Here is a 14166-nt window from a genome sequence, read left to right on the forward strand (position 1 = left end):
CTCAAAGAGATATTTGCGTATCTCTTGCCCATTAGAGAAGAGGGCAGTACCCATGTCTTACTCGGCACTTGAAAGGACACATGGCTGGTACACAGTAAACATTCATCAGGAGGAAGAGGGAGGAAACACAAAGATTCCAGTCTTTGGGCAGAAACAACAAAGAGGCAGGTGATAGATATATAAAAATCAGGTTGGAGGAATGATAGGTTTGGAACCAGTGTTAGAAGGAAGAGTTCAAGTTCAGGCACTCCGTTTTAGATGCAGGGACTTGGAGGTAATAGTAGGACATCCAATTTGATGTATTTGATGGGTACCTGGAAAGATAATCAAAAGGACATCAGAGGTACACCTAGAGACACCGTTTGCTGCCTGAACTCCTCCCCATTTATCAAAACAAGGGGAAAAACATGGCAAGGAGGGTCAGAAGAGATTCACTCCAGCTAAGAACGATTGTTTTTAAAAATCTACCAAAGCACACTTCAGACTCCCCAGCCAGGCCCAGGATCAAGGCCAAGGGCAGCTAATGGAAACACGGCCACATTCTGCACATTCCTGTAAGGCCTCGTCCTCCTCGGTGCACAGCTGGGCTGTCTGTGAGCTACATGGGTGGATGGTGAGGTCAGAGCCAAAGGGGCTTCTCTTTTCACTCTTGCAAAATCAGGGCCTGCTCAGCTGACAGCGCCGAGTGAATCAGAAGCTCGGTTTCCGAGCAGATGGCGAGCGATTTCCCAAACACTCTGCCACCCCGTTGAGAGGCTCTGCTCCAGGGCAGGACTTCTAAAACAGGTTTTAGTCATTTGGTTTTTCATGTACGAAACTGTCCTCTCTGTGAAGTGGCCTTTCCAAAGGGCCGCTGGACACAGCAAGTTCCAGAAAAGTTGTTACTGAGGTGTTGACTGCAGTTTACAAAGCTGAACTCATTTCCTCTTTTCCTGAGAACATTCTGCTCTTGGTCAACAGAAAAAAACCTCTCCCCAGGTTGAGTAATCTTGGTAGAGGTTGTAATCAGCAGCCTTGAGTTTTAACACTTGAGGAGTTCTGAGCCCCAAGATTGTGGTTGCGGGGGGGGGGGGAGCCGGTAAGCTGATCTGTGAATGCTGAGAAGTGTGACTGTCCGTGTGTTCATTCATTCTGCTCTCGGAGGCCATGCCGGAGGCTGGACCGCAAACCTATAGCAGAATGGGATGCTACTCCCAGGAAGCTTATGGACGCTAGCAGAGCAAAAGGAATCAGTGTTGGTGCTATCAAGCCTCGCTCAAGTTTAGGGGGATTGCTTTCTCTTGGCACCCTGGGAAGGTGCAGAGGGAAGAATGTCTCACCTGGGCGAGGTAGACGAGTAGGTAGGGTTTAGATGGGCAGTGGAGTTGGAAGGATGAAACTGCAGGTGCCCTTGGCATCCAGAAGCCCCACAGAGCAGCTTTGGTGCCATCCCAGCCCTGGCCACGTGGCGTAGAGAGCCTATGAGGGGAGTTGCAGAAAAGTGACAGGCATAAATACAGCCTGCGTGACACAGTGGTTCGAGCGGGGTTAGGCGTCTAAGAGGCCCGATGTCTAATCCCTGCGTCACCACTTTCTGGCTATGTGGGCGGTTTACTCTCAGCCTCGTGGTCCTTGGTTTCAATATGAGAATGACTTGAGCATGTAAGGCTTTTGTAAAGAGTGCTTGGCACCATCTTTTGGACATTCTCCAATAAATTCAAAATAACAACCATTTTTACAATACCCGCCTCCTTAGAAATGCAAACTGGTACAGCCACTCTGGAAGACATTGTGGATGTTACTCAAAAAATTAAAAATAGAACAACATGGGCACCTGGGTGGCTCAGCTGGTTAAGCGTCCGACTCTTGATGACAGCTCAGGTCATGATCTCAGGGTCCTGAGATCGAGCCCCAGGTGGGGCTCTATGCTAGGCATGGAGCCTGCTTGGGACTCTCTCTCTCTCCCTCTACCTTTGCCCCTTCCCCTCCTCCCTGCTTCCACTCTTGCTCTCTAAAAAAAGGAAGGAAGGAAGGAAGGAAGAAAGAAGGAAGGAAAATAATAAGAACTACCACATGATCCAGTAATTCCACTGCTGGGTATTTATCCAAAGAAAATGAAAATACTAATTTGAAAAGATACATACATCCCTGTGTTTATTGCAACATCGGATGCAACTCAAATGTCCATCCACAGATGAATGGATAGAGAAGAATGGTAGATATAGATAATAGACTATTACTCAGCCCTAAAAAAGAATGAGATCTTGCCACTTGCAACGACATGGTTGGAGCTAGAGAGTCTAATGCTAAGTAAAGTAAGTCAGAGAAAGACAAATACTATATGATTTCACTCCTCTGTGGAGCTGAAGAAATAAAACAAAGGAAAAAAGAGAGAAACCAAAAAATAGACTCCTAACTATAGAGAACGAACTGGTGGTAGGTGTCGGGGGATGGGGGAAGTAGGTGAAGGGGACTAAGGGTGTCTTTATTGTGACGAGCACTGATGAATGTGTAGAATTATGAGCCACTATATTGGGCACCTAAAACTAATATAACACTGTTATAATTATAGTGGACTTGAAAAAAATTAATACTATACAATACAATACCTCCTTGTTGGGTGGTCATGGAAAATAACCTTGAAGATTTGTGGAAGGCACACAGCAGGCCTCAGTTGACAGGTGGCTGGGAAGCCTGGTGTCCTGTCCAGAGGAGTCTGTGTCCTGCTCCCTCCACCTGCTGGTGGCCTGTTGGGAGGTCTTGCTAGGGACCTGAAAGCTGAGTCCCCAGCCACATGGCCCTTCTCCTTTCTTTACTGCTCATGTTCAGTGACAGAGACCTTCAGAATGCTGTGTCTTTGGGGCATGGCATCTAATCCCCCCCTCTTTGAAGTCCGGGAACATGGCTCCAAATCTTTTTTTATTTTTTTTTTAAGATTTTATTTATTCATTTGACAGACAGAGATCACAAGTAGGCAGAGAAGCAGGCAGAGAGAGAGAGAGGGAAGCAGGCTCCCTGCTGAGCAGAGACCCTGAGATCATGACCTGAGCTGAAGGCAGAGGCTTTAACCCCCTGAGCCACCCAGGCGCCCCTTCGTGGCTCCAAATCTTAATCTGCAGCATTTCTCCTGATTTTTTCCCGAGGAACAGGTAACACTTGTCTGATCTCAGCCTTGACATGTCTCTCTTGAGTTTCATGGAGAGGCACACGTCCCCAGTGCTGACAGTGGGTGATCGCAGCTCAGTATCGGCCTGGGCCTGCAGGGGCTGCCAGGATGGGACACGCGAGTAGACAGGCTGCTGATCACTACACCTTGAACAGCAACACCACGGAGCTCATCCACAGAGGGGATTGTCCTATTATCAGCCAAGTTCAGGGGAAGCTATTTAATAACCCTTGAGTGCAGCCCAGTGGACAGCAGCAAGAATATTGCAACATAAGGGAAAATTCAAAAGAAGTGTCGGTGTGTGCATTCAGTCGTTCAACAAACATCTGCTAACTACTTACCATGGTGCCAAGCACTGGGAATATGGGGCGGTTGTGGGGTTTAGGGTAACACTGTGCGTCCTGGAGGAAAATTATGGATACTGTAGGATACTGAGTGGCCGGGCCGAGCCCTCAAGAAGCCGCCTCGATTTTCCATGGCCACACTTTTAATCCGGTAAGCAATTTACCAAGAGCCACAGGAAGGGTGGGTGTCGAGGGGAACTCACTGGCCACATCAGTGATCATACTGGCCGCAGCCCGGTGTCTGCCAGGAGTTGAAGGCCGGCACACAGCTATGGGTCAGCAAGTGGTTTTCAAAATTCCAAGGAAAGGCTTCCTCACAAGGTCAGAGGACAGGCCGGCCTGTAGGCAAGAGGATTGATTCAAAAGATGTGGTAAATAAAAGCAAAGGTCCGAACACCTTTCTTCTGGTTGCAGAAGCCTACTTGCTGGTAACTAAGGGAGCAGCATCAAACAGCTAGATTTGGGCCATTTGAATTGAGATGAAGGACCCTACGAAGATCTTAGCATCAACGTGGGTGGTCTGCGAGGTGCTAGGAAATGCTGGAGCTGGCACCTTCCCACTGCTCTAGGTGTGTTTGTTTTCAGCCTTCTGAGAGCAGGGTTGAGACATGATGGAAAGGGGATAGCACAAGCCTGTGTCGGGGCAAAGGCATAAAAGCAGGCATTTTTGCTTGCGTTTTCCAAACAGATGTTTTGACCTCTCTCCAAAAGCATTGCTTCATCCCAAATGTAACTGGGAGGCCAAGGGGGTGGAAATGCTAGGATCAATTATTTATTAATTATCCTACAGTTACTCCTACAGGGGAAAACCAGAACTTCCTAGGATGTCGTAAGAAAAAAAAAAAAAAAAGAGCATTCTCTTTCTCAACGGTCCCAAAACCCATTCCACGGCCGTGTAGTCATCCGTCTTCAAAGCTTATCTGGGCAGTGAGATGCCAGAGCGCTGAAGATGCTGGAAAACCTCAGGCAACACGAAAGATTGCCTCAATCAGTTGGCTGATTATCCTTTGACAATCCCGAGGATAACTCAGCTTGTGACTTCTTTATTTTTAAAATCAACTTTCTTCTTTTTGAAAAAAAATATTTTATTTGTTTATTTGACAGAGAGAGAGAGAGAGAGATCACAAGTAGACAGAGAGAGAGGGGGAAGCAGGCTCCCCACTGAGCAGAGAGCCCAATGTGGGGCTCGATCCCAGGACCCCGAGATCATGACCCAAGCCGAAGGCAGAGGCTTAACCCACTGAGCCACCCTGGCACCCCTAAAATCAACTTTCATAAGACAAAATCAGAGAGGGATGCAAAGCACAAGAGACTCTTAACTATATAGGAAACAGAGTCAGGGTTGCTGGGGGGGAAGGCATTGGAGGGAGGGGATAACTGGGGGAGGGGCTGTAAGGAGGGCCTGCGATGAAATGAGTTCTGGGTGTTACAGGGAACTGATGAATCACTAAACTCTACCCCTGAAACTAATCATACACTCTATGTTAATTAATTGATTTTAAATTTAAAAATGTTGAAGTGTACCTTTAAAAAGGTATAAAAAAAAGTACGGTTAAAAGTATATTATCTGAAAAAAAAAAGTATATTATCTGAAAAACTACAGTTAATTTTAGAACTAAACATCAAAAGGTAAAACATAAAAATAAAATCAACTTTTCTGTTTTAAGATAAAATGCTTATTTTATGGAAGCTTCTCCTGCTGTCTGATTTTTGAGGCTTCGAGTCCGCAGAAAGAGGACAGCAGGGAGCTTCTCCCTCACGTGGACATGGGGAGCAGAGGCTCTTCAACTGAGGGAGGGGACTTTTGTGGCTCTCTTCATAAAACAAGGGGGAGGGAAATCCAGGAAAGGACTCAGTGTCATAGTCCCAGTACATCCCTTCGTACCCTGAATGTTGTATCTCCATGGAGCTGTAACAGGTTGGAAAATGAATTTTCAGTTCCAAGGTTTGGTATTTCTTTTCTTTTTTCTTTTTTAAAAGATTTTATTTATTTATTTGACAGGGAGCGAGAGCTCAAGCGGGGGAGAGGCAGGGAGAAGAAGAGGAAGAAACAGGCTTCCTGCTGAGCAGGGAGCCTGATGCAGGACTCAATTCCCAGGACCCTGGGATCATGATTTGAGCCAAAGGCAGGCGCTTGGCCTTCTGAGCCACCCAGGTGCCCCTGGTATTTATTTCTGATTGTTGGTGGGTGATGAATTCAGACATATCCTGGTCAATACTTGTCTGTTTATTTGTTTGTTTGTTTTCCCCTCGCCACCTCACTGTCCTGGTGCAAGCGTCAGCTACTCCTGCCAGGACAGCAGGGTAGCCCAGGTGGTCCCCATGCTTCCGTCTAATCCCAGCGCCCTCCCCGATACACACACCCCATTCACATGGCACTCCGAGGTGACGTCATCTCCTAGCTCCCCTTCACACTCCAACTGAAAGGAGAACCCTACCCGACGGGCCCTCCACACCTCCTCCATCTCTTTTCTTCCATCCAGCCCCACCCCCCACTCTCTGTTTCTTTTTTTTCTTTTTTTAAGATTTTATTTATTTATTTGACAGAGCAATCACAAGTAGGCAGAAAGGCAGGCAGAGAGAGGGGGGGAAGCAAGCTCCCTACCAAGCAGAGAGCCGGATGCGGGGCTCGATCCCAAGACCCTGAGATCATGACCTGAGCCGAAGGCAGAGGCTTAACCCACTGAGCCACCCAGGTGCCCCCACCACTCTCTGTTTCTTGAGTGTGCACTGCCCCAAGCTCATTCTGGGCTTCCGGGTTCGTTAGGTCATTTCTTCCCATCTGGAGTTCATTGCTCATTCATCAGCTACTTAGTGTATCCTATGGGCCAAGGATTTTAGGGAGAAGCCAAGTAGGGAAGATACAGCACAATGAGTGGTTGAGGGGGCACCTGGGTGGCTCAGTGGGTTAAAGCCTTTGCCTTCGGCACAGGTCATGATCCCAGGGTCCTGGGATCGAGACCCACATTGGGCTCTCTGCTCAGCAGGGAGCCTGCTTCCTCCTCTCTGTCTACTTGTGATCTCTGTCTGTCAAATAAATAAATAAAATCTTAAAAAAAAAACAAAAAACAATGAGTGGTTGAGTATTCTGCCACGTGTTTGAGGGTGTATAGGGGAGGTACTGATTTCAGTTGTGGGTGGGGAGGCCACTGCAAGAAAGTGCCCTTTGAGGACAGATCTAAGGGGGTAAAAGAGTGCTATCTTGAGACTTTCCTTGTTTGCTTATTGTGAGACACCCCCACCCACCCACCCAACAACAGTACCTAAAATCACAAGACATCTCATCACCTCTGTCTCTAGTGCCCAGAATGGGGCCCAGCACTTAGGTGAACAGGGACTATTTGGGGATATAGAGGTGAGCCTTGGGAAGGTTCTAGTCTTGATCATTGCTACTGCTTTAATTTGCAGAGCCAAGGAGAGCCGCTGCTGAAAGAGAAGGAAGCATGCTCTTAGAAAGCAGGTCACACCCGCCTTCTATAATCTACCACGTTGGAAAGCTTAGTCCTAGAAGGGGCTCGCTTAAGGAACCTGAGATTCTGGTTCCTAAATAATTGGACTGGAAGATTCTAACCAGGTGGGATTTCATAAAGGAGGGCACGTGATGCAAGAAGAAGCAGTTGCTTCTGACAACCAGGATTATAATTTATGAAAGGGTGAGGTGGTGAAGAGGAAGGATGTCAGAACCCAGGAAGGGGCCAGCAGGTGTTCTGGCTTATGGCGGCACAAAGATGTCTTTTGTTGTGTTGGTGAGTACACGGATGAGCCATTAAAACACTTGGCTTTGGGTCCACTCACTGACCAGGTGAACTAGGCAAATCATTAAGTTTCCAATGTTTGACAACTATTCTGACACTTGATAAAACAGTTGGAAGATTTTATTTAAGACTATTGCAATAGGGGAGAGAGATAGTTCAAAATACAGCAGTGATAGCTGGGGAATTATACAAGGAACAGAGTGTGGGGGAGGGGAGATGGAAAAGTACAGAGAGAACACATCAAGGGTAGCAAGGGTTCTTGCTAAAGGCGAGCCTTCCACTTGGACATCAAAGGTGTGGAATGGGGAACTTGGTCAGGTGGAAGCATTCTCTCTCAGCTGACTTAGCAGGGTTCTTGCTGAAACTAGACTCTTGTAAGGATGGACAAAGAAACCCAACTAGAATTTGGTCAAGGAGAGATCTTTGTCGGCCTCACTTTCCAAATCTGATAAAGGGGACATTGATGCCAGGGCAGCTCATCCACGTGGCCATTTTGAAATGAAGTCAGTCAAAGGGTAATAAACAAATAAACCCTATGCGGTCCCCATGAGGGGGGGTTGTTATAAAGCTGGGCCTCCCATGTGAAGTAGAACCTACAACTTGGGAAGACCTCAGTGCACTTCTGTTCAAGTGGCCCACCTACTCTTCCTGCTCACTCTCTCTACACACCTACACCCGCGGTGCTGAATTCACGCGGCGGCGGTTAGTGGACTGGAGGAGGAAGGGGGACCAGATGGTGAGGGGAGCACAGAGTTAGAAATCAGTTCTGGAAAGGTATGGAAGAGGATGGTATGGAAGTGAGGGCAGAAGGTAGTGCGCGGGCCATTTGAGCTGGTCCTCGTGCTGAAGGTTTACTCCCATGGCCGGGGCATGGTGTTTGAAAGAAGTCGTTTGTCTCAATGAGAGCTAGTTCTGAAGCAGTGGGGGAGGGAGGGTTTATTGGGAATTAACCACACAGTCTTTTGGGGCGAAATCATATATCCCCATTTTACATCATACTTCAAAAGAAACACAAGACAAGGAGAAATATTCAGTGTGAGAACAAAACCATAAGGACAATCTAGTGAGTATTCACAGAGGCTTGAGTTAGGGTTTGTAAGTTTCACGTCCAAGGGGAAAACAAGCTTAATGTTTGATTGGCGATTGAGCTCAGGACTTATAAGAGAGATGTAAATGCCAGCTCATCCAAAAAAAAAAAAAGAGTTTGTTGCAGCTCTTACAAAGAATATTTCCCAAGGTATAAAGAACACATACGAAACTGTAAAAAAGATGAATGCCATCAGAGAAAAATGGTCACAGAAGAAGACCTTTCTAATGGCCAAAAAATTAATGGAACAACACACCACCATTAACCAGGAATGTAAATAAAACGAGAAGATTGCAAACACTTATTTAAAACATTTTTACCGGGGCGCCTGGGTGGGTCAGTGGGTTAAAGCCTCTGCCTTCAGCTCAGGTCATGATTTCAGGATCCTGGGATCCAGCCCCGCATCAGGCTCTCTGCTCAGCAGGGAGCCTGCTTCCTCCTCTCTATCTCTCTGCCTGCCTCTCTGCCTACTTGTGATCTCCGTCTGTTAAATAAATAAATAAAATCTTAAAAAAAAGTTTTTTTATTGAGACGTTGGGACTATTACTATTCTAGTAACAGTTCTAAACTCTAAAATATTTTAAAAGGAAAGGATCCCATAAAAATAGGTAAACTGGAATAATTTCTTTAGAGAGATCAGGCTTCAATGCAAAGAGGAAAGTGGTTCCCAATTAGCACTTTCAGACGATAAACATCTCAGTTCTTGCGTGTTCTTAAGCTTGAGAAGCTGAAGGTAAAATTGATTTGTCCCATCTTTTCACGGTTAACGAAGAGTTTGGCCCAGATTTTGAAAGAATAACACCTACACACAAATTACAAAGCAGATGGATGGATTGACACCTTATTTGGAAACTTCCACTGGTTCTAACCCCCAGGCTGGGTGAGGAGACAGGAAAAGGTGTTCACGTGAGCATGAGGGCACCGGGGCCAGAAGGGACACTGTTATTGTAGGTTCGTCACTGTGCTTATGTAAACAGCTGCGTGTGTGCCCTGTGCACATGCACGTGTCTTCAGAGGGAAAAAGAATCCGAGGATGGAGGCATCCATGCACAATTTGAATTTCACCGGCCAAGGGAACAAGGCGTCCATCGGTGGCTGGAAACTCAGGCAGCTGAGCTGGTAGGAGCTCTTCACCCAGGAAAGCCTTCAACCAAAAAAACAAGACGGACAATTGAAGATCTCTTGTTAGAGATCAACTTTCCCATGGAGCAAAAAGAATGCCAGGGCAGTGTGACAAAAGCTATGCATCTTAATCATGAGTGCCATTCTTCCTTAAAATACCCTTTGTCTACTCAGGGTGAGGTTAGTCCTTGGCTCAGGGGGCCAAGTACAGGAAGGAATTTTTATCAAGTTACGTTTTTGGTGAGCTGAATGCTGTATGAAATAATTCAAACCAGCTTTACTCAGCACTTGATTTTTTTTTTTTTTTTAAGCAAGGGTGTTTTGTTTCGTTTTGTAAAGTTGGAGAAGGCCATGTCATACATGGTTTTGCTGAGCAGCCTCCAGAAAACGTTGCTAAAATTGATGATTTGCTAACGGTTCAAACCAGGAGGGGAAGAAAAGAAAAACGGGATGTCGGTTGTGTGTGTGTGTGTGTGTGTGTGTGTGTGTTTAATAAGGACTACTTCCCTGGCAAAGGAGTATTTCTCCCTTGAGCTCAGTAAATACATTCAACATTTGCCTAACATCGCAGTCATAAATCCTGATGCGAGCCCCTCGCTACCCACCCCCACCCCAGCGAGCCACTAGGAGGGGAGGCAACACTTTGCATGCACTGAAGTATTCAGTTATTCCTAACTGGTGAAAGCCACTTTCCCGCAGATGAAAAAAGAAATGCATTTGCTTAGGGAGCTCATCCAAAGCTGCTGATCGATATCACTGGATCAGGGCTTAAGATGTGAAGAGAAGCCTCCCAGAACCAGTGAATTTACTCTTAAGGCTTTCTCTCTCTATGCATCAGCAGAGAAGTTATGATCAAATATTTATTAGCTGTGCCTTTGGCTGGGCTTTCTAAGCACAGGGAGAAATAAGGTATTGTAAGGCGAGGACTGGATTGCTGACTTGAACACTGCCCAGACACAAACATCTACTTTTCAATTACACAACGAGGTCTCCAAGCATGCCCCCACCTCCCCTCGTCTCGCCCCTGGGATGTGTATGCTTGCTTAGTTTGCAAGTGTATTTAGTCATGGAATTTCCAGAGGATGGGGAGGGGACCCATGGCCAATGACTCAGATTTTTAATTCGTGAAAAAGGTTATTTGATGAGCTGAGAAGGTGCCCCTGCTTGGTCGTGATTCATCTGGATCATTGCGACAGAGGTGAAAGAAAAGGCCACTGCTGCTCTCTGTCCCGCTCCCCTCACTCCACCTTCGTGTGGAATTCAACCTGCCACTTCCACTCCAGCCATCCCCTGATCCTCTGGAAGCCCTTCTCATGGGTACAACAGGGTCATTCCTTCAGTGTTAATGCAGAAAAGCCCAGGCAAGGGACACTGAGTTCCCTTATTAGCATAGCTCTCCACGTACTAAGACTTCTTTTGGATATCTCAGCACCGTTATGTACTTTACTGACTTTCCCCCGTAGATAGTGACCTCAACTATAAAATCAGATGTTGACCGTACCTGTGAGGTCTATGGTCAGAGCCAACGGTTCTCATCATTCAAGAAAACATCAGGCTCAAAATTAAATGGAAAGCAAGCTTGACTTTTAAGAGATGGGGATCTGCTTTTGGACATTCCGATTTGGTAGGTTTAAGATGGAGCCAGCAAGTCGGAATTTTTAGAAATCTTTCCAGGGACTCTAATTTAGAATGTTTCCAGGTCTAAATGATATATTATTTTAAATTTTATTTATTAATTTTTGTAAGAGAGAAAGAGAGAGAGCATGAGTGGGACAGGGGACTGGGGAGGGGCAGAGGGAGAAGCAGACTCTCTGCTGAGCAGGGAGTCCCATGTGGGAGTTGATCCCAGAACCCTGGGATCATGACCTGAGCGGAAGGCAGATGCTTAACCAACTGAACCACCTAGGCATCCTTCAATGGTGTTCTATTAACCTGAATGCACTATTGTATGAGTTGTGCAAAATGGCATTAGGAGAAATCTGGTTCCTTACCGAAAAGGCGAAGCATACATCCCTTTGTCACCCTGCCATGGCAGAGGCGGGGGATGAGGGAAGCTTCATTGTTTTGCATTTTTATCCCTCTTTGCTTTGCTATGGAGACCACCAGGCCATTTTATGCAATGGAGGTACAGCAAGGATAATGGTTTGTGGTAAGCTGCAAAGGTGACCCCCCCCCCCAAAAAAAATCCCTAAAAGAAATGGTAAAGAAAATAATCTAATTGTAGCTGGCCAGTTAGGTCTGGCCACACAATTTCTACCTTAAACCCTGACCTAGTCTTTCTTTTTCAGCCAGCACAGTCCGGCCAGAAGATGACATAACAGTCCGGCCAGAAGATGACATAACATCAGCTGTAGAAAACAGCATGGTGACCCAAGGTGTCGAAGATAACGTGATGACCACAGGCACCAGCGAGGAGCCTCATGAGTCTGGCTTAACAGCTCTGGTGAGTGTTCCAAGAAGAGTGGAGTTTGCTCCGTAGGCATGTGATCATATGCAAGGATTTTTATGACTGTCTTATTTCACTTAGCATAATATCCTTATGGTTTATCTGTGTTGTAACACTTGTGACGATGTCCTTCCTTTTCAAGGCTGGTCATTCCATGGTATGTCCCAAGCACATGTTGTGAATCCGTTCATTGGTCATTAGATGTTCGGGTTTCTTCCAACTCTTGACTCTTGTGAATAGTGCTACTGTAAAAATGGGTGTGCAAATACCTCTCCCAGACCTTGCTTTGAGTCGGGTATATACCCAGAATGGGGATGGATATGTCCTATGGTAGTTTTATTTTTAATTATTTTGAGGAACCTCCATCTTGTTTTCCATAGTGGTTACACCATTTTATGATCACACAGTGCACAATGCTTTCGGTTTCTCTACCTTCTTGCCAATACGTTATTTTCTGTTCTTTTGAGAGTAGCCATCCTAACGGGTATGAGGTGATACTCTCATTGTGGTTTTAATGTGTATTTCTCTGATGACTAGGGGGTACTGAGCATCTTTCATATGCTTATTGACTGGATATCATCTTTGGGGAAAGGTCTAGGCCAGTCCTTTTGCTCATTTTTGGTTTTTTGTTTGTTTCTTTTCTTATCTTTCTTTTTTTTTTTTTGAGAGAAAGAGAGCAAGCGAGTGAGCATGCACGTGTACAAGCTGGGGGGAGGGAGAGAGAGAATCTCAAGCAGGCTCCACTCTTAGCATGCAGCCCAATGCAGGGCTTGATCTCATGACCCTGAGATCATGACCTGAGCCAAAACCAAGAGTTGGACCAACTTAACCAACTGAGCCACCCAGATGTCTCCTTTTTGCCCATTTTTGAATCAGGCTATTCGATTCCTTGTTGTTAAGTTGTAGGCGTTGTTCATACCCGTGTAAGTTGTGGGAGTTGTTCATAACCTTATCAGGTATATGATAGGCAGATATTATCTCCCATTCCATAGGTTGCTTTTTGACTCCGTTGATTGTGTCCTGTGAGGCACAAAGTTTTTAAATTTAAGTGGTCCCATTCATATAATTTTGGGTTGTTGCCTGTGCTCACTGACATATTTGTTGAATGCTACATCGGCATGAACTCTGGAGTCAACAGAATCACTTCCAAGTCTTCTTGCTTGTTGGCTGTGTGATTTGGGGCATGTTGTCTAATCTCTCTAGGTTTCATTCAGACTATAGAACTATTAATAGGATTTACGTTACAGGATTGTTTATAGACTAAATGAGAAGGTCTTTAAAGGGCCTAGCTACAGTAAGCTCTCCATAAATGCAAGTTATTGCACTAATTGGAGGAGGGAGGGCACTGAAAGATGATACAACATAATATGTACCAAATAAATCTTACAGGGAAAAAAATGTCATTCACTTTCAAGGGAGAGAAAGAATTAAAGCCCAGTGAATTGGTATTTTTTGAAGAATTAAAACCCTAGGAAGTCAACTTTTAGATTAGATTAGATTAGTCAATTTAGTCATGCTAAATATTTAGTATTTATTTCTGGAGTACATTTGGTTTCATTCCTGTCCCCCGTCTCTCATTTCTGTTTGTTTGTTTTCTTGTTTCCACTTTAAATTTATGTCCTCCTATATTTTATATATTCATGCCGCTTTAAATCTTCTATTATAAGGTTGAGTATATATTTGAAAACATTAGATCTTATTTCTCTTTTGCCTCATTTCCTTCTCTAATAGGTGCCAACAAATACAGAGAGCGTAACAGACGTACGCAGAGAGGATGGGCCAACTCAAGAAAGCACAGTCCATGCCAAAGAAGAAAGCCAGAGCACCACAACTGTATTGAATGTAGTGACTAGTCATTTCATAGGTAAGAAACTCTGTAGGTCAACTCTATAGGTTGATCTTTTTTTGTATAATCAGTACATACAAATATCCACGAACAAAGCTAGTGATTAGTAGTATTGGAATGCCAAGAGCGAGTTCTGAACCAAGCCTTATGTGCTAGATTCAGATTCAATGTATAGGGTTGCTAAATTGAATTTGGTTTATTGAGTTGCTGAACAAAGCTCTCCCCTTTCAATGACAGCTAGTGATCATGTCCCCACAAGGACAAGTTAGCTAATTGACATCATGTTGGGGATAGTAAGTTGATACAATGTTACACTAAGAACTTGGTGTTGATACTCAAGAGCAGGAACCTTGACCAACCTACGTAAGTTGTAATAGATTCTATACTAATATTTATCATCTCACCCTGAGTTCCTGTCTGC

At 45.2% G+C, this 14166-nt stretch overlaps 1 protein-coding gene across 2 annotated transcripts in view; it reads left to right on the top strand.

Moving 5' to 3' along the window:
• PDPN (podoplanin) overlaps nt 1-14166 on the top strand; it is a 29740-nt gene that overhangs the window by 8121 nt on the left and 7453 nt on the right. For both annotated transcript variants that reach the window (XM_044237205.1, XM_044237207.1), the window contains exons 2-3: nt 11742-11896; nt 13631-13763. In XM_044237205.1, the coding sequence (XP_044093140.1) occupies nt 11742-11896; nt 13631-13763 (288 nt within the window). The remainder of the gene's footprint in view (nt 1-11741; nt 11897-13630; nt 13764-14166) is intronic.

Source organism: Neovison vison, chromosome 2 (assembly GCF_020171115.1).
Source record: "Neovison vison isolate M4711 chromosome 2, ASM_NN_V1, whole genome shotgun sequence".
NCBI lineage: Eukaryota > Metazoa > Chordata > Mammalia > Carnivora > Mustelidae > Neogale > Neogale vison.